Source organism: Phaseolus vulgaris, chromosome 3 (assembly GCF_051622355.1).
Source record: "Phaseolus vulgaris cultivar YP4 chromosome 3, ASM5162235v1, whole genome shotgun sequence".
Taxonomy (NCBI): Eukaryota; Viridiplantae; Streptophyta; class Magnoliopsida; order Fabales; family Fabaceae; genus Phaseolus; species Phaseolus vulgaris.
In genome coordinates this window covers 45,082,609-45,102,503 of record NC_143500.1, presented here as the reverse complement: position 1 = coordinate 45,102,503, position 19,895 = coordinate 45,082,609, and the positions used below count along the sequence as shown (strand labels likewise).

Sequence of the window (19,895 nt, the reverse complement as noted above, 5' to 3'; positions counted from 1 at the left end):
CAATCAATCAAAGGTCAACTCTTTCTTAAAGTATTAATTAAAATATAATTAAAATTAAAAACTTCAGATCCATTTTGCATTGCATGTTTCAATGAATTCAGTGATTCATCTGTTTGACTGAATCAACTTGCACTTTCTCAATTGTGCTTTCACACTCAATTTTCAGGATGTGAAACTTTCTAAATTTCAATTAATTCCAAAACCAAGTACTGTTTACTTTTATTTTAAATTATATTCAAATTTTATTTTAAAGTATGGCAAAAATATTCAAGACAAACGAGAGGATTTTATCTTCGCTAAAGTAAAAGTGTTTTCGTTTAAGCGAGTTTATTTTTTTAAGTGGGATTATTTTCGTTGAACTTAAATTTAAAAAAAAAAACTTTAAATTTTTAAGATTTGTTTTTGTGTTTATGTTTTATTATTATTATTTATTGTTTTTAATTAATTTATAAGTGAATTTTAATTATATATTTAATTCAAAATTCTTTAGTTTTTTTATGTGTTTATTTAAAATTTGGATAATTTTTTGGTTTGTTTCCATTCTAAAATTTGGTGTGATTTTTTTTTTTATCAGCAATAAATTAATAGAATAAAATGGAACATTTTAGGGGTGTCCAACCCTTATATATAAGATACTCATAGTTTAAGCAATCAACAAAGCAAAACAAGATTAAATGACACACCACTTAACTCAATGGTATGATTTAAGATTAAGTGACACCACTAAAATTTGGTGTGATTCAATAGTACGATTTTGAATATTGTGAATGTGAAGTCTGTAATGATTTGAAAATGTGATCGGATATTTGCAAGAAAGGAAATATTGTATTGAGGTTTTCAAGAAAGTACATTAATTTGTAAGTGTCCTCTGAAAGAGACGATTTTGACTTTACTGATATATTAAAATCACATAAATGAAGTTATTCAAGTTGTGAAAGTCGAAGAAAGTTCATATGATTTTTGTTTGGGGTATGAAAAAGAACCTGGTATTTTAGGATGATTCGATGTTGAAATTATTATGTGCATGACTGTTTAGATTCACAATGAATAGTATGACAAATGCAAGTCTTTGGAAACTAATTTCAATATATGAGTCTTGCGAAAATAGAGTCAAATGTCTGAGTATGTGAGTCACTACAAGTCTGACATGAGAAATATGGTTGATAAATTATTTGTGGACACTTGATTGCTTTGGATAAAGGTATGAAAATTGATGAATTTATGCTTGTTATTAAAAATTTCATTTATAGGATAAGTTTTAAAAATAACTAGCTTACAATGTTATTTGTGTTGTGTTTTTTTTTATCTATGATGAACATGTATTTACACAAGAGCAAATGAGACTTTAAGTGAGAGTGTTTCATAGTGAAAGATGAAACATTTTCTTTTGAAGGTTTTATTTTAATTTTATGGAAATATTTAAAATTCTTATGAAGAGAAATATATTTTAAAATACTATATGTTAATATAGTATATTAATATTTCATGTTTATTATAATTTTTAGAATTGATAAAGTAGGAATGTTAGATAACTCAATTAAGTATTTTTTTTTAAAATAACTCAATTGAGTAATATATTTATTTATTTTATAAAGATAATGGCACACTACTTATATTTATCATTTTTAAAAATTTTAATATATTACAAGCATTGGTGTGCTATTTTTATTAATTGATTATTACTTTTTTAATCACAATATTTTTTTTAAATTGCTTATATTTTTTTATATCATATGTATTAATTATTTCATGCATAAAAGGGATAATAATAATAAAATACATTTAATACATTACTACAAGGATTTTTCTAATGTGCATATAATAATTTATGTAATTAATTTTAAATTTATGTCAAGCTATAATTTATTTAAGACTTTGATAGTTTATCGGGAAGAAGGTGAAAATAGAGTAGAGGTTATGAGAATAGCTAAAGGTTTCAGCTAAAAGAGGTTATGAGAAATATAACTAGGAAGAAATGTGTATACGATGTAAGGAAATCTTTATATAATCATACAATACTCTAATTTTGTATAAATATACTATACTAACTATTTTATATATATATACTATACTAATTATATGAAATGAGTATATAGTGTATAATATTGAATCAAGTCCACTAGGTTTAAAGTTATAAATGATAGCCAAGGGACAAATTGTTTCTAGTTCAGAGAGTAAAATCCAAGCCAAAGCGTTATGATTCGACTGTGACTTAATCAATGTATTTTATGTTATCACACAATTAATGTCACCTAATTGTTCCACTAAAAATTAAACTCTTCAATTATGAGTCATCTCACTTTGCCTACGCCACAACACAATTGTGCAACTTGCAACAATCTCCCTCTGAACAATTGTTTAACTGGAAATCAAACTTGTGACTTTGACTTCAATACCAATTGTTGAATCAAATACTTACTACCAAGATAAACAATATAGCTAATAATTGAGGCACAACACTTTATACTTAAAAGCATAATTGTTAATGATAAGTGAAGATTCTACTCAACTTGCATGAAGAAGTGTTTTGATGAAGACAACTTGTTTGAATGTTTATGAAAAATGTAATCCATGGTCTTAGTTAGGTTAGAATTGTTTAAATAGCCTTTTGCACTCTGAATTTACTTTATATTTCATAGCCATAGTGATGAGCTTAAGCACAAGGGTCTCTTAAAAATAGTTTTAAGAAACTGCTCCAAGTTTTTCAAAAACTGTGTTACTACACAAAAATTTAATTTGTTGTTTGACAAAACAATTGATTATTTAGTACGACTTCAAAACTATTAGCTTTTTCAAAATTTAGTTCACACTTTCAGTTTTCAACTAATCAGAAAGTGGTCATGTTACCACCAAGAGTATTTTCAAAAAAACAATATGTTTTTTTGAACTTTAATTTGTTCTTTGTGTAACAGTTCTTAACTGTTTTTTATAAAATCTGTTTTGATCTGAAACCTATAAAAAAGGAGGTTGATCTCAGGTCAAATCACCTCTTACAGTCACAATTTGCACACAATTTTCAAGTGCTTTCATTTGAGATTTTGAAGTGAGTTTTAGTTTTTGAAAGTTTTTCTTAAAATCTTTAAGTGCTCTTGTGTTGGTACTTTTGGCTTGAAATTCAAGGTTCTGTCAAGTGTTGTAGTTGAGAGTCCTGGTTTGAACTCTTGTATATGCAATCAAGGTGTTTTCCTCCCTAAACTTTTCCTTTTGTAAAAGTGTTTGTATTTGTAATTCTTGATAGAGTTTCTAGAAATTAGTGTGTTGTTGAAGTAGTATGTTTCAGTTGGTGATCTCGGTTCTTAGAGGGTTCAAGAACTAAGAGGTTTGTAAAGATTGTGTTTGCTTTAGTGGAATCCATCTTGGTATAAGGTGAGACTGGATGTAGCTCTTATTGAGTGAACCAGTATAAAACTGTGTGTGTCTTTCTCCTCTCTTGATCACTGCTTTAAATCTAAAATCTGAGTTAAATCATATTCTGATAAGGATTTAATCTTTTTCAATATTCAAAGTATCTTTAACCTCTGTTTAAGGAATACGTGTGTTAATATTCAAATAAGCAATCTAGTTCAAGATTCTATCATTTTGAAACTATTTTCAAAAATATTTTTGAAAGTTGCTTGTTGAACTTAATTTCTCCACTTCTCTTCAACAAAACTGTTTCAAGTGAAATATTTTTGAATTGGTTTTGTTAAAAGGTACTAATTCAGGAATCAAATTGAAACATCTTGTATTTCTTGGTTTTAATCTTCAAAGTGTTCTCATGTTAACTCTTGTGTTAAAGGACTAATATTGTCTTTAAATATTTCTTTGAACAAAAAGTCTTGAACTAATAAAGAAATAAATTTGCTGATTCTAAAACCAATCTTTTATATTTATGAAATTGCTTTTCGAAATCAAGAAATAAATTTGTTTTTCATTAAATCAATATGTTATTTTTCTGTCAGGATTTCTTAAATTGTATTCTTTGCGAAAATTTTCTAAGTCCAATTCACCCTCACTTGAACCTAGATTCTAATAAACTCAACAATACAACCCCATGATTTGATTGTGACTTGGCCTACTGACCTGTGCCATTAGACAATTGACGTCATTTGCAATGCATCGTATTTTTGTTATTTAATTTGAAAGAAATAATCATGTTTGGTTAATCATCATTTATATTATGTGAAATAAAATAATAATAAATTATTATATCTTATATTGTCCTAGTTGATGCTTTTATGTTAACCTACAGTTAAAGGTAATAGATTACCTTTCGTAAGAAGAAAATATAAGTTCAACCAATAATTTTGTTATCAAGATACACTAGGTTTCGCTTCGAAATTGTAGAAAAAGGAAGGATTTTCGTCAGCTGATCTCGCTCATAAAGTTCTTGTTTGATCTGTCACGGTTAGAACACCACGATATTCATCCTTTTGCTTTTTGGGGTCAATGCTCTCAATGGTGAATCGATCATTCGATATCTTTTGATGAAATTAAACAAAAACAATACCATAATTTCAAAAACAAATATCAAGATAAAAGTTGCTTTAAAACAACTACGTTTCTAAGCATCTATAAACATTAAAAGAAGACAAATGTAGTACGAAAAAACATACAAACTTATTTATATGTATTCTTAGTTTTGTATAGCCTTAAATAAAATATTATATATCCTTCATTGTGAAATTATAACTCAAATAGAAAGCTTTTCATATATCTTTTTAAAAGAGTTTTTTTTTTTCATTTCATCATTTGTTCTTTTTTTAGACAGAAGTGATAATAGATAACACTTGAGTTCTTAATATTAATTGAGAAATAGAACAAGATAAATATGAATTATTTTGTTTTATTTTGCTTGTCAGAAATGATGTTATGTACTTAGCTGGGATATATTTTGATTATAGTGAAATTTTTTAAAAGTTTTTTTAAGGTAAAATTAGACATCATTCAAGTGATGAAATAAATAAGTTGTGTCATTCGGATTGTAATGATCTATCTATACTTTATCAATTTATGTGAAAGAAACTTATAAACTCTATTTAACATCCTGAATTTTTCAATGAAAATATTGTTAACCCAGTGATTACTAAATACTTTCTAATATTAATCTTATTATTAATAAGTTGTGTTGTATAATTTTTTTATTTTTATTTTACACGGATATGAATATGTTTACAATGTAGTATTCAAGTGGTCTAATTGTTTTGTTTGGTAAAACTAGATATATTGTTAGAGAATGTTGTGGAATAAATTGAAATTTAATTAATTGATGTTCAGAATTATAGGTACAAGAGGGTAAGTAAATAATCAAATGAGATATCTAAAATTTAATGATAACCTAAATAATGTAAATAAAATATTAAGTAGTGAAAACTTTAAAAAAAAATTGAGATTCTTATATGTCATTCTTGGAACAAGTTTGTAAAAAACTATCATAATAGAAATGAGTTTACAATTGAAATCAAAATTATGGTTTTGATGTTCGGACGCACCTTCAACGTAGATTAAGTATTATTTTAATAAGAAAATATTTAATACCATATTCAAAAAGTTTAGTTTTAAATTTTGCTTTAGTGATTCTTTATATACTTGGTAAGATAAATAATATGTTTGATCTTTGTATTAATTACATTGTTTGGTGATATTTTAAAATTAAAATTAAAATTTATTTATTTTATTAATTTACTGTATATTTTAATTTTGTAATTGTAGTAATTATGTGTTGTACATGAATAAATGTACCAATTCAAGGCAATTCTATAGACAAATTTAGATTTTAAATATTTTATATGGGACTTTCATCTTTTTTGAAGTACATGTAGATATATTTTATTTATATGTATAAACTTATACATTTAGATAATTATATAATTATGTTGTATACACGTATTTATGTATAAAGTTGTCGTTTTATGTTTTTAATTTATTTTAAACAAAATTATCTCTTTATATTGTTAATAAACAAACTAGCGAAGATATTAGAGTCGTATGATTACATGATTAATAACTTAATTTTATTAATTAAATTTTAGAACGAAAAAATTAAATAAATATGATACCCTCACGGGATGAAAAGTAAAATTAAATCTGTGAAGTTTTTTTAATACCGTTGTTCGATTATAAAATTTTAATACAATAAAATTAATGATTTTGGTAACAATTAATTTAAAAAACATATATAAAGTATTTTTACTAAACTAAAACATGGAAAGTATTATTTGATAATATACATGAAAAGTAAGTATTTAATGATATATTAATGGTAAGTGAAGATGTTTATCAAATAAGATTGATTTAATGAATTCAATAATTCAAATTAGTTAAATTGATTCCGTTTAGTTTATTTTTTATATTTAAATCTGAAGTAAACCAATTTTAATTAATTAATTTAATAAAAATAATCAACCATCGACATTATTAACTTATTCTTAACTTTTAGATCTATATATAGATTTAAACACTTTTATCCTTCTACTTTATTATTTTATATTTCTCTCTTTCATTGATTTTGATATTCTTACAGCGTACTTACTACCCGTTTCGAATTTGGTGTTTGTTGTGTAAAATTACATTATATTTTGGTAAAGAATATAATGATGTGATAAAATAAGAAAGAAATTTATACGCATTCTGTGGATTTTTTTTTTCTAATTGAAATAATTAATGCATGACATGATTGAATTAGACACTTCAAAACAACTGAATATATTAATTTAAATCATTATTTATTATCTTAAATATTATTTAATTTTACGTTAAATTAATTATAATTAATAATAAAAATTAAAAAAATGTCGAAAATGTAAAATTAACAAAAGGTCTTTTATGTTAACTAAAATTCCACAAGGCTACACCAATAAACTTAATGTACGTGTGTGAGTGTATATATATATTAATTCAAAAAAATTAAATATATTTAATTATTTATTTTTAGTTAACTGGAATCAAACTAACGGGTTTTAATAATATTAATTTAGTTTGGCTAGATCAATTATATTTTAAAATTTAAATCAAATTAATATGAAAAAACGCGTTTTAATAAATACCTTTTCATCTTAATTTAAACTGGACCGAATTAAACCCATTAATTCCATTTATGCGGGATAATTTTCCAAATCCTTTTTGTTCAATTCCCAAAAAATACCATTTGAATGAAGATGATTTAAATCGATGACTAATTATTAGAACTTTGAACAAGAATTATATGCATAAAATTAATTATATGAGGAGAAATATTCCGGTTACAATTTTGTTTCTTAAACTTCAATTTGTTTAAAGGAGAGAAAATAAGATAAATATAATAATTAAATTAGGAGGGAAAAGGGAGTTTGTTCGAAGTTCATATTTTGGTTTTGTTGACTAAATTAATATATTATTTTCCTTTTTATATATTTTAAGAAAATTATCCTCTGACAGTTATCCTTAGATTACTGTTATAAAGGTTTTAATATAGTTTTTTAAGATTGATACATGTGTTTTCAGCCTTGACTAGATAAAAGTATTTTGAGAAATGTGTAAACTGAAACGCAGTAATTTGTTGAAGCATTGAAAAGAGAGTGTGTAGAAGAGAGACATTAAGAAGGGAGAAAAGGGTTGTTTGTTTAGCCAAATAAGAAGCGAGATCATAAAAATCCTATAAAGTCACTGCGTGATTAGCAAGGTCTCTCACTCTAACTCCAACTAAGCCGGCTAAAACTGGTTTTTTCTTCCCTTATTTTCTGTCTCCCCAAACACTCCGCAACAACACCAAAAATAAAAAATAAAAAAATAGAAATAAATAAAATTCTGACATATCCGAGAATAATGCTCACCAGCATATCTTCCTTTTCCTTTTCCATTTCCCTTCTCACTCCAACAATTCTCTGACTCCAAACTCTTCACTCCACCCCTTCTCCGCTATCGAACACACAAAAAAAATATCTCAGAACAAATAAATATACAAAACCCTAAAACCGTTTGGGTGGAGGAAACACATGGCCACCACCAGTCTTGGCGGCGGCGCCGGCGGAGATGACCGCGTCCTGGCCACGGCTCAGCAGATCGTGAAGAGCCTCAGAGCCGCCAAAGAGGATCGCGAAGACATGCTTCTGATCTTCTCCACCTTCGATAACCGACTCTCCGGCATCTCCGACCTAATAAACGGCGACGATTCCAAATCCTCCGAAGAGGAAGAACTCGACCGCTTCGAAGCCGCGGAGAAAGTGATTCTCGCCGACGCATCCCTCTCCGACGAGCCTTCGCGCCAATCCACGTCTCTCTTTAAGCCTCCGAATAATCCAGCGGAGTACTTTTCAGCGGTTGACGAGATCATCCACTGGATGGAGCAGTTCTCGATCGCGCCACCGTCCTCTGCCGTGGGACGCACGGGGCCGGTTATCGCGGACCGGGCGGAGAACGCGATTCAGCTCGCGATGTCGCGACTGGAGGACGAGCTGCGCCACGTGCTGATTTGCAATACGATCCCGCTCGACGCCGTGAGTCGCTACGGTTCGATCAGGAGGGTTTCGCTCTCGTTCAGTTCGCACGACGGCGCTATCGACGATACCCTAGAGAGCTTCGGTGAGGTCGGCTCGAGCCGCTTCCACGAGCGAGGCGCGAGCCTCGGCGACGATTTGTTCGTCGACTTGGTGCGTCCCGAGGCGGTTCAGGACCTCAGGGAAATTATCGATCGCATGGTTAGGTCTGGTTATGAGAGAGAGTGTCTTCAGGTTTATAGCAGTGTCCGTCGCGACGCCTTGGATGAGTGTTTGGTCACTCTGGGTGTTGAGCGGTTGAGTATTGAAGAGGTTCAGAGGGTTGAGTGGAGGAGTTTGGATGAGAAGATGAAGAATTGGGTTCAGGCTGTGAAGGTTCTTGTTGGGGTTTTGTTGAGTGGTGAGAAGAGGCTGTGTGATGGTTTGTTTGGGGATTTGGATGATTTGAAGGAGATTTGTTTCAATGAGACTGCTAAGGGGTGTGTTATGCAGTTGCTGAATTTCGGCGAAGCTATTTCAATTTGTAAGCGCTCGCCGGAGAAGTTGTTTCGGATTTTGGACATGTATGAAGCTTTGAGGGATGCCATGCCTGATTTGCAGGCCATGGTTTCGGATGAGTTTGTGATTGGTGAGGCATACGGAGTGCTGAGTGGGCTTGGTGAGGCTGCCAAGGGGACTTTTGCTGAATTTGAAAATTGTATTAGGAATGAAACTTCCAAAAAGCCAGTCATAACTGGGGATGTTCACCCCTTGCCTCGTTATGTCATGAATTACCTCAAGTTGCTTGTGGATTATGGTGACCCTATGGATTCGCTTCTGGAGATTAGTGAGGAGGATCTCTATCGATTTAAAAATGATCTTGGTGGTGATGTTTCGCAGTTGGAGGCCATGTCACCCTTGGGGCAGCGGATTCTGTTGCTCATATCTGAGCTTGAGTATAATCTTGAGGAGAAATCGAGGCTTTATGAAGATAGTGCTATGCAGCAGGTGTTTTTGATGAACAATCTGTATTACTTAGTGCGGAAAGTGAAGGACTCGGATCTTGGGAAGGTCTTGGGGGATAATTGGATTCGGAAACGACGTGGTCAGATACGGCAGTATGCTACAGGGTATCTCAGAGCCTCTTGGAGCAGGGCCTTGTCTTGTTTGAAGGATGAAGGGATTGGAGGGAGCTCTAATAATGCATCCAAGGTGACTTTGAAGGAGAGATTCAAAAGCTTCAATGCCTGTTTTGAAGAAATTTATAGGGTCCAGACAGCTTGGAAGGTACCGGACGATCAGCTTCGCGAGGAGCTGCGGATATCTATATCGGAGAAGGTGATTCCTGCATATCGCTCTTTTGTGGGTAGGTTTGGGAGTCAGTTAGCGGGAAGACATTCGGTGAAATACATAAAGTATACAGCAGAGGATTTAGAGACCTATCTATTAGATTTATTTGAAGGATCCCCTGCTGTATTGCATTACATAAGGAGGAAAAGTACATAGTACATTATAAGATCTTTTAGCAGGTGAACTCATTTTATGAGGATTACTTCAAAATGGTTTCCTGTGTCGTGTATTTCTACTTGGATAGGTCTTTGTTTTACAGGTCTTAATGTTAGAATGGGATTTTGTGAAATTCAAGTCTTCTCCTGGGCCCCTCCCTCAACAACCAAAAAATATTTTTTTTTTCTTGCGAATTCTGTAATATCTTTTGTATATAGTGTCTCATACAGGTTATCTATGTTGTTTATACTTGTTTAAACAGTACACTCATTAGCTATTCAGACAATGTGTATTTACGTATCTGCGCTTTGCATAATTGTCGGGTTTTTTTTTAATAATCAAAGGACATTGATTTTTCGTACCAGGTAGTTTTGTATGATGTTTAGCTGATGATAATCGATTTGAGGAAATATAATAAGATAAGTTTAGTAACTGGATCTACCCAGGATTAAAATTTGCTCATGGAAAGCTTGCCTAATGTTTGTCAATGAAGAAGATTGTTGTTCGAAGTTATGCAGTAGCAATTATTTCAATGATATTCTTGGGACACCACTTTAAGATGCTGCGTTTGTGCACCTTTCTAAGCAATATTTTGGAAGGGCTTCATTAAAATATTAATTCGTAGCTCCGGCCAATGTGGATATGCTACTTTGCTTTTACCTCAAGGTTTTACCCAGGCAACATTTAAACTCTTGGGATTATACGTTGTTTACCTTTTTTTCTCCTGAAATCAACTCTCACTAGTATACTCTTTAGTCCGTCACTTGCCTGTATTTGAGACCATGTTATTGCGTCAGACTTTCCAAAACTAAAGAACTTTTATTTTCATTCTCAACGTTGCTCTTCGTTATCGTTTATATAATTTTCCATCATTGTTGATATCGCAGTTGTTGATTCGAATGTAAAGTGTGGTTTCACCAACTGAAATTCTTTACCTTGTGTAGAAAAAGGTGTATATTGACTTGGAAGTCTTGTCATTACATCTGCATTTTCATTCAGGAAAATCAAGATGAATGGATTCGGTCTCTGTCCTTTGATGTATGAATTATGAATTAAATTGATATATCATGTTTTCTGTAAGGAAAGAAATGGTCCTTTTTCTGTTTTGCTGGACTAATGGTCTGGGTAAGAAACTCTACACGGTGAGAACTGAGGAGACATGATATGGTGATGGCATATCTACCTATCCGCATCTTAGCTAGCTACTCACATTTATAGCAGCAACAGAGTTGTGTCTTAATTTCTTTAACCCATCACGGGGAAACGTTAACGCTACGTCTATTTAGTTTTTCATCAATTTCCGCGTCATCGTAGCAGTATCATTCGGACCTAGTCTATTGGTAAATTGTGAAAGTAGTTAGTTGGATTTGACTAATTTAATCTACGATTTTGTCATCATTTATTTATGAATAAAGAATCATCAAATCTATAAATTAAAAAATTTCGTAAAATATACTAATAATATGAAACATCATACTTACTATTTTTTTTGTTTCTTATTTAGTATGTAGCGTTTTCTTTAAATTAAAGGGTACGTTTTAAAACAAAATAACAAATGTATGCGAATGATTCTAATAGTATACGTGTATCCTTGTTTCTTAATTCACAGTTTATAGTTTTTTGTGGTACCAATCACTTAAGAGTCTGATTTGAAAAGGATTGGAAGGGGATGGATAGTTTTAATGCAACTTTTCCACATGATAGTTATCTTCGTTCTCATGCGTCAACCTTTTCTCTGTTTTTGTCAACTTATTACGTCGAAGACGACGGATTCAAAGCAAAAAGTCCCAACTGCTTGGATTTCTTAAGATTATCACAAGTCACAGATGCTCCAACCAAATCAACCCTCAAGAACAATGAGTTTGTTTCATTATGATTTACGTTTACTTAATCACCAGTTATTACGGTTCTTTTTGCTCCAACGCAATGACCTCGTTTTGGTTTTCTGTATAAGCACGATGCCACCTTTTTAAGAGCAGAGGTGAAGAGAGAAGAAAATGCAATTTAAAAAAGTAAAGAAAACGTATGGTTACTTACTTACACTTGCGCCAGAATTTACAATACACACAATCTCACTCTAACACACACACTTAATAAAACGAATACAAGTGACTTGCAAAAACCTTCCTACACCTTATACAAAGACCCAAGTACACGTCTTCAACCATGAAGAGAACCACATAGGTCTATTTGTGTGCTTTTTCACTTTTACTAAAACAATTTATTTCAAAAAAAGAACAGAAAAACCTTGCTGCACCAGGTTATTCTCTCTTCATATTAAACTCTGGTGTTTGCAGGCAGAGGTAGAACACCATCAAAGAAATCACCAAAATAGCCACGGGGTTCGTGTACTAGTCTTGAGATTATGTCTCTTAGTGTGATTAATCCTTGCAGATCCCCATCATCGTCCACCACATACACCCTATGAATCTTCTCTTGATCAAGCAATTGAATCAACTCTTTGATTGTACAGTCCTTTCTGCATGTAACATATTCACTTACCATTGGGAATGCGTTTTTATTTTTCTCCAAGTAACTTCTAACGGCTGTCAGGAAGTCCTTTACTGTAATAGCTCTGTTATAGTGTGAATATCCAATGAGTATGTAAGTAATGGAACAAAAACATACAAGATACGGAGCAATTCAGTCTAACAAACTCATTCTGTCAGATTCATGACATACATACATACCTATAATCATGGTATATTTCTGGAGCATTTAGCAAGAATTGAACATCTCGCAAGTTTATGTTACCAACTGCCTTTTTGCCATCTCTCTCAATTACAGGCACCGCTCCCACCCTCTTTTTTCTCATTACTTTAAATGCTTGAAGGACTGGTTCATCCTCATAAACCTGAAAAAAGAAATAGTCCATTATGAAGTTCATAAGAATCAACAAGCTAACTACTTCAGGAGGAAAAAAAGAAAGTAATTACTTATCCAAGTTGAGAGCATTTGACATGTAGTTCTACAAATTTAAGATTTGTAGGATAGATTTTACTCCTCCATATTCACTAAAATTATGGTGAATTGATACATTGCTCGGTTCAATGCAGTGAGTTTGAATTGCACCATCTTAGCTGTAGTTCGTGAAAGTGATTGTAAGAAGGTTTATGTTGGTATAATTCACTGGACAACTTTTTAGAGCATAGCATAGCATTATAGTAATCCTATTTTATATTGTGGCAGTTTTATTGCGATATTGCGAGGCTTAAACTGTTACTTAAGGTATGATGTGCTGACGTAATCCAGTTCAATCAATTGATGAAGATCTTTAACTTAAGATAGGACCACACCTTTATGATCTGATCTGGTGTAACCAGGGGAAGACCAACTTCAGATAGTTTTTTGGTTCCCCAACTTTCAAACCACTGAAGTCCAGCGCATTCTGCCAGCATATGAATAACAGCAGATTGTGTAATAATCTTATCAATTGTACCAGAGCCTAAATCCAACACAGGAACACTCTTCATCTTGTACTTAGAAAGCAGCAAGAGCATGGTTAGAAATGAGTTTGATCTCTCTAAAGCGAGAAATGGGGCCCAGCGGAATGTCCCTGAAATGTCACGAACCTGTTTGCTAAAATGTTAGCTAGTGAATAAATAAGATCAATCAAACTTAATAAATAGCTAGAATAAGAAACACTTAAAAGAAATTCTCATTACCGTGGTATTCTTATAAAGTTCAGATGAAGTAAGATCCTCAAAAAAGTTTCCCGAAGTTGCTGCAGCAGATCCAAGGCCTAAGGCTTCAAGTTCTAGAGCAAAACTCACTCCATTAGCAGCAGCTGCAATAGCCCTTGCACTGGTTGGAGTAGATGGACTCCTAGGAGATGCAGGTTCAGACTGTCAAGAGTATAGTGACATTAGCTTAGTGTGAAAATGAGACATCAAAGAAAATAATGACTTCATCCACCAGCACCGGATAATTATTCTGTTATGGGATAATTGCACACTAACTTCTCTTAAGTTTAGCATTACTGCAGTTATATTCTCTTCTTGATTGAAAAATTACATCTACTTTTCTTACTTTATGTATTATTTTTTACACCATGATATTTAAAAATTTACACATATCTTCCGTATTTTTATGCACAAACCATACACATGGTATGGTACCCTTGAAAATACAATATAGAGAGGTAGTATAATGAAGGTGATTTTTCAATAAAAAAGGCATAAATGTAATCATCCATAACCTCAAAGGAGGTCAGTCTAATTACCCCTTTTTACCTATTTCACCTTTCAAATGTTCCATTATTCTTTTAAAAACACCATTAGGCATAGTAACAATCAAATCATCATTCAACAAAAAGGAAAAACACCACTGATCACACCCTAAATCGTCCCTTTGTACCAGACCCAATAGTAATACCAGATTCAATTCTACATATTTTGAATTAAATGAAGCATAAAATACAAAAATGACCACTCCTTATTTTTCCTTTACTTTTTTTTCTCATAAATCAGCGGAGGGGATCACTGCCCGAGCATCAGTAATTTAATTGGTATGTAACAATTAACAAATATGTCCGACAAACCTGATGCAAGATCCATACAACAATTCCAGCAAACTCAACAATTCCGATGTATCTGTCAATCCAAGTAGCATCTTCAGGCGCATCAACATCCACCACAGGTGCACTGAAAACATTGTGCCGTGCCAGTTTCATAACAGCTTCGGCCAGGGTGGCGTCTGATTTTATCTCAATTTCTGAACACAAAATAAAAATTCACACGTTGAGAACTAAACCAAAAGACATAAACAAGATGAAAAAACAAGCCTCACTCAAATGATCAGATATTTTACACTTCAAAGCCTAAAATATATTTATCTTCTGTGTCAAGTCAACTTTCATCTGGGTCGAATCAAAATCACTTCTTTCTTCCTTATTCAATTACCCTTCACGTACTTTTGATGATCAAAGACGAATGTGTTCATAAAAGTGATATATAGATAGATAGACAGATAGATACATAGATACCTTGATTTGAAGGAGCCAAAGGAAACGCAGAGACAGGGATGCTTTCAAAACAAGCGTTGAGCTTCTCAGTAGGACTTAGCTGTGCCTCTTGCACGTCCCAAAGATCCTCAACTCGCAGACCCAATTTCGCTTCCGGGCTCCGAGGACTCTCTTGCATCGTTGCCATTGCCATTACTCTCTTTATCTCTCTCCCGTTCTTTCTCTGTAACTGCACTGACAAGCTTATAAGATCTCTATTCTCCAACACATTCCCGTAATAATTAACTGAAAAATAGGATCATAAAATCTACCAAGGTGTCACAGTCCCACTTCCCTGCTCCTGCAATCTTCACCGTTCGATTTTACTACTTAACCTTGAGCGTTGACTCTAGTAAGATCGTACGGACACGATGGTGATACACATTGTGCGCGATGCATAGTAGCGGTCAACGTGATTGTTATCTTGTCCTCACTGTTCGCTATGCTTATCCAAATTTGCATTATTTATTGAAACACTTCCCCATCCGGTTTTTACTGTGGGCCATAGAAGAGTTTGCCGTGCTAATGTGCGCTTGGGAGGGTTTTGCGCGCCCACAGAATTGAGTGTTGTTGAAAATGCGTGCTGGTGATTAATTATTGGTGATCAGAACCTACCAAAATGTTCACGACAAAACATTTGTTAATTGTAAAACACATTAATGATTGATTGGTTTTTATGCTTTACTTTTTTTTCCTTGTTTTGCATTAGCGGATAAACCTTCACGTCTCACTTTGTTTCCACTTTTCATGAATAAAAGTTGCGCTTAATTTAAATTTCATTTTATGCATAAAATATTTATTCATTTTGTCAAAAATAATAATAATTTCGGTCAAAAATATCCACTCTTTCTTTATGTCACTTCTTTTCGCTATTTACATTCAATCTTCAAAGCTTTTATGGCAAGAGTTTGGTACAAGAAAAAAAATATTGGCACACTTTAAATTTCTCCATATATATAGTCCTTCAAATGACATAACATTAATGTAAAATTATAAGTATTGTAACAAATAAATTTGTTGAGATTTTTTTTTCTAACATATATTTATTTTTTCTTCACATAACCCACATAATTAGTGGAGATAAACTTGTTATACAAGTTATATTACTCTATTAATTCATTATCTACTTCTTCCATTAATGGTACATTATTTTTCACACAATACATGTTAAAAAATATTTTTCATAATACAAAAATAATAAAGGATTTCGTATAGATTGTGAAGTTCTTTTTAATACTCTAAATATTTTCTCTTCATTTTTTTTATGAAATATGACTATACTTAAATAATCTTTGAGTTATGTAAACTTCTTTCTATATATTATCTAATTCCATAATATAGACATTTTAAAGTGAAATTTAAAAAAAAACACTTAAGTAATTAATTAATAATTTTGTATATAGAATAATTCATCATTGTTCAACATTAAAACTCATTAATCTTCAAGTATTCTTAATAAGATAATTCTTTGAAATTTTAGAATACAAGATTCCTCATTCTCATCTAGTTAGGATGGATATATATGAATTTCATGTGGAAAACTTAAACTCAAAAAAATATTATATGTTGATTAATCTTTTGTATCACAAAACAAATGACATAACTTTAGGGGGGAAATATTCTTTGTCAATTAAAGCTAATGACCAGTAAGATACTACCTTTAAATATGGGACAAATGTGTTATTATTCATGATTTGTGGTTAAGCTTTTAGGATTTAAAATCAACACATTGTAAAAATGATGACTTTAAGCTTCTTGATATCAATGGAAGAAAAAAGACAATTAAATTTTTTACATCATGCCTTAATATATGTAAAAAATATGACATTTGTTCTTTAATATAATGTATAACATTAATTTAACCCAATGATGATCCTTTACAACACCAAAAATCCTAAAATTACCTTCCATACTACACAATAAACAACATATGCAATTCATGAGCAATATTTGATAGTCGATTATTCAATTGGCATAATCGATTATGATCAAATAATCACATAATTGATTATATTAAGTGAAAATTTTTGGGCATGCCATAACAATAAAATATACAATCACTAACAACATCACAACAAAAGTCTAAACACAAGTACCACGAGTTAACCTCACATCTAATTGAAGATGGTTTTGTTGATGATTTGTCAAAATGAAAAATGGACTAATATTGTATTTCTTCTTGCTACTTCTTTATTGTGGCTTCATAAATGAAAAAAAAAATAACTCGGAAAGAACTAGTTTGAACAAATAATAACATAACTTAATTGAAAACAAGTAATTAAGGTTCATGCTTTGTTAAATAGCATTACCACTATCAAGGATTCATTAAGCACCAAATTCTTGGGAACAAAATACAATAATCATAATAGTGTATCCTAGGCACTTGATGAAGCTATAGGAAAGACGATGGATGAAGTCGAACATTGTTAACATATCTTTTTATACATTCGAAAAAAAATATGAAAGATCTACTAAAACATTTTATGTACTTCTATTTTAATTCAAGCAAACAAGAAATTTATGGGAGAATATGTACATTTTCATTTTATTTTCTTATCAAGTGTAACACCAAAGAGCAAATATTAAATAAATTTAATTTAATTAATTTCTTTTAATTAAATTTATTCTTAAATTTTAAAAAATCATCCATTTAAAAGAAATATTAAAATACTATTTGAACTTACAAATTATAATTAGTAGATGTGAATTATGCATATATATATATATATATATATATATATATATATATATAACCTTTATTTGGATAAAGGTATGGAAAGTTGAAGACATAAAGATAAAGATTATAAAGAAAGTTTGAAAAAAACGTAATAAAATATTAAAAAACATGAAAAGTGAAACATTTTTATACATGAACTTTTCTTTACAATATTAAAGAGCTTTGCAAAATATATTGATAAATATATTATGTTACAAATATTTTTTTTTTCCAACATTTATATTAGATAGTGAGAAATGAAATGATATTTTGGTACTTCTAAATACTTACTCTTATCACGGACAATAAATAGACCTTTTAAAAATCAAATTCAAAATATCTTATTGACCATGTCAATGATGATATAAATATGCAAGTGTAAGTGAATTATACTATATACTTTCATAAATTATGTCTTTCAACATAATTAATTGTGTTCATTATAAATCAATTATGTCCTTTATCACAGTTAATTATTCACATTTATAAAATCTCCATCTCACTACTTTGAAGACCACCTCTATTCTCCATTATATTATTATATTATATTATTTAATGTTCAACACCAACTCCTTATTCTTGGGTGAAGGATAAGCTCACCTTGCACTTGTGTTGAGTATGGAGTTTTCTATCTAACATACTCTAAACTAAAATCGAATTTAATGTTAGGCATGTGAAATGACAACTTCAATTTTATATACCATGTTTAGGGTAAAAATTACATGGGTTTTGTGTCATGTAACAAAGAAGCTAAACACTGAACCACTGTATTTTGATAGAATCCTTCTTTTTTTCTCTAATGTTAATTTATATCATCAAAATTCATTTATTATTTATGCATTTAATTAAAAATAAATTCAAGTAACCAATAAATTACTAAAACAACATTTTTCTTCTACAGTACACTCTGACATATAATTTCTTGAAATGAAATTACAAATTTAAGAATAAAATAACATTTTTGTGAAAGAATAAGGAGAAGTGTCTAGTAGATTACATAATCTAGTGACGTGACAAGATAATGTGTGGTGGATTATATAATATGGAGTAGGAAATGAAATATCCTTATTTGAATTCAATGAATGCGACATTGACATCATCATGATATGATACTATTAAATTTTTGTAATGAAATTCTTTGACTGCTTTTTCTCTTCTCCTTTTTAAATGCCTTAATATCATGTCTTTAGATTTTAGTAGTTAGAATAGGTAAGCGTGCTGTAAGCATTCAAGGTGGGTTTCGCATAGAAATTATTTTATTTTACTTTTTTATTTTTTTATTAAAATTCTTTAATTTTTTTTTCTTAAATAAAAGTGACTTCAATTCTTTTAAGTGAAGTCTTACTGTATGTGGTGATTTTCTTTAATTAAGTCTTTATGTACATGAAGCTTTCATTTTTTTATATAGTTAAATTAAATAATGTTTTACGTTTATTAATTTATATTTTTAATTTAAATTGAAGAATTAAATTTTATAGTTATAAAATTGTGTTTTTTTATATTTTAAAATTAATACTTATATTTTTTTAAGGGTCGGTCTGCTTTTCTTTTTTGGAACGTAGAGGAGGAGTGGAGGCAGTAGCGTGTGCAGCAATAGCGTGCGACAATTGCAAGTGAAGCCACTCGGAGTCGCAAGCGAAGCGAGCGGGCGGCGGTGCTGCAAAGGAGAGTGCGTTGTGTATTTTGTGCGTTTTTTGGAACAACGTAATTGCTATGTGTTTTGAGTGAAAACTTAATTTTCTTCCACTCAAAGTTGTCACTCTTCCACTAAACAATTGTTGTTAAGTCAATTAATTTTATTTTTTTTTTTGTTTGCGGGCTAGTGGGCCAGCCCGTCTCGTCCTGCTGCTAGCCCGCACGGGCCACGAGTTATGCGGAACGGGCTAATGCGGGTCAGCGGGTTGAAAACGTCAGTCCACCCCGTGTTTTTCTACTGCGGACCGCGAGCCGGTCCACACAACCCGTCCCACTTTACCACCCTAATGGAAAGAGCTTAAATAGGATTAAACATTAGAAAAATAAATTCAATAATTGATTGAATATGAATATAATTCTGACGTTTCACGGTTTTTTAATTAATGTGGTATGAATTAATTAGTTGAATTTGAGGATAAAATAATGTTATATTTTTACAGTTATATTAATTTTAAAAGATATTCATAACTTTTCTTTTCAAAAAATGGCGTTAAATTGAATTTTTCACTTAAAATTTATATTTAAAATTTAGAAATTAAAATTA

General features: G+C 30.9%; 2 protein-coding genes across 3 annotated transcripts; one reads left to right on the top strand and one right to left on the bottom strand.

The window, feature by feature from the left end:
* Nucleotides 1–7,535: 7,535 nt before the first annotated feature.
* Nucleotides 7,536–10,219, top strand: EXO70F1 (exocyst subunit exo70 family protein F1). Its single transcript, XM_068608850.2, has one exon. It carries the CDS (start codon nt 7,953–7,955, stop codon nt 9,936–9,938), a length of 1,986 nt encoding a protein of 661 aa, XP_068464951.1. The 5' UTR covers nt 7,536–7,952; the 3' UTR covers nt 9,939–10,219.
* A 1,722-nt stretch (nt 10,220–11,941) lies between these two features.
* KING1 (SNF1-related protein kinase regulatory subunit gamma 1) lies at nt 11,942–15,379 on the bottom strand. Of its 2 annotated transcripts, XM_068608849.1 has the most exons (7): nt 15,213–15,379; nt 14,923–15,130; nt 14,479–14,651; nt 13,604–13,783; nt 13,235–13,510; nt 12,629–12,792; nt 11,942–12,513 (listed from the first exon to the last, which is right to left on the bottom strand). In XM_068608849.1, exons 2-7 carry the CDS (start codon nt 15,092–15,094, stop codon nt 12,216–12,218), a joined length of 1,263 nt encoding a protein of 420 aa, XP_068464950.1. In that variant the 5' UTR covers nt 15,095–15,130; nt 15,213–15,379; the 3' UTR covers nt 11,942–12,215. The 2 variants fall into 2 exon arrangements, with proteins under 2 accessions (XP_068464950.1, XP_068464949.1); XM_068608848.2 differs by lacking the exon at nt 15,213–15,379 and having other exon boundaries at nt 14,923–15,172.
* Between the last annotated feature and the right edge of the window lie 4,516 nt (nt 15,380–19,895).

What these genes read in the sequence shown, in the direction of transcription:
- KING1 (XM_068608849.1), bottom strand. Translation starts at nt 15,094, where the DNA reads ATGGCAATGGCAACGATGCAAGAGAGTCCTCGGAGCCCGGAAGCGAAA. An exon ending in TTGTATGGATCTTGCATCAG is followed by an intron (nt 13,784 to 14,478) that starts GTTTGTCGGACA and finishes TACTCTTGACAG; the next exon opens with TCTGAACCTGCATCTCCTAG. An exon ending in CACCAGATCAGATCATAAAG is followed by an intron (nt 12,793 to 13,234) that starts GTGTGGTCCTAT and finishes TTCTTTTTTCAG; the next exon opens with GTTTATGAGGATGAACCAGT.
- EXO70F1 (XM_068608850.2), top strand. Translation starts at nt 7,953, where the DNA reads ATGGCCACCACCAGTCTTGGCGGCGGCGCCGGCGGAGATGACCGCGTC.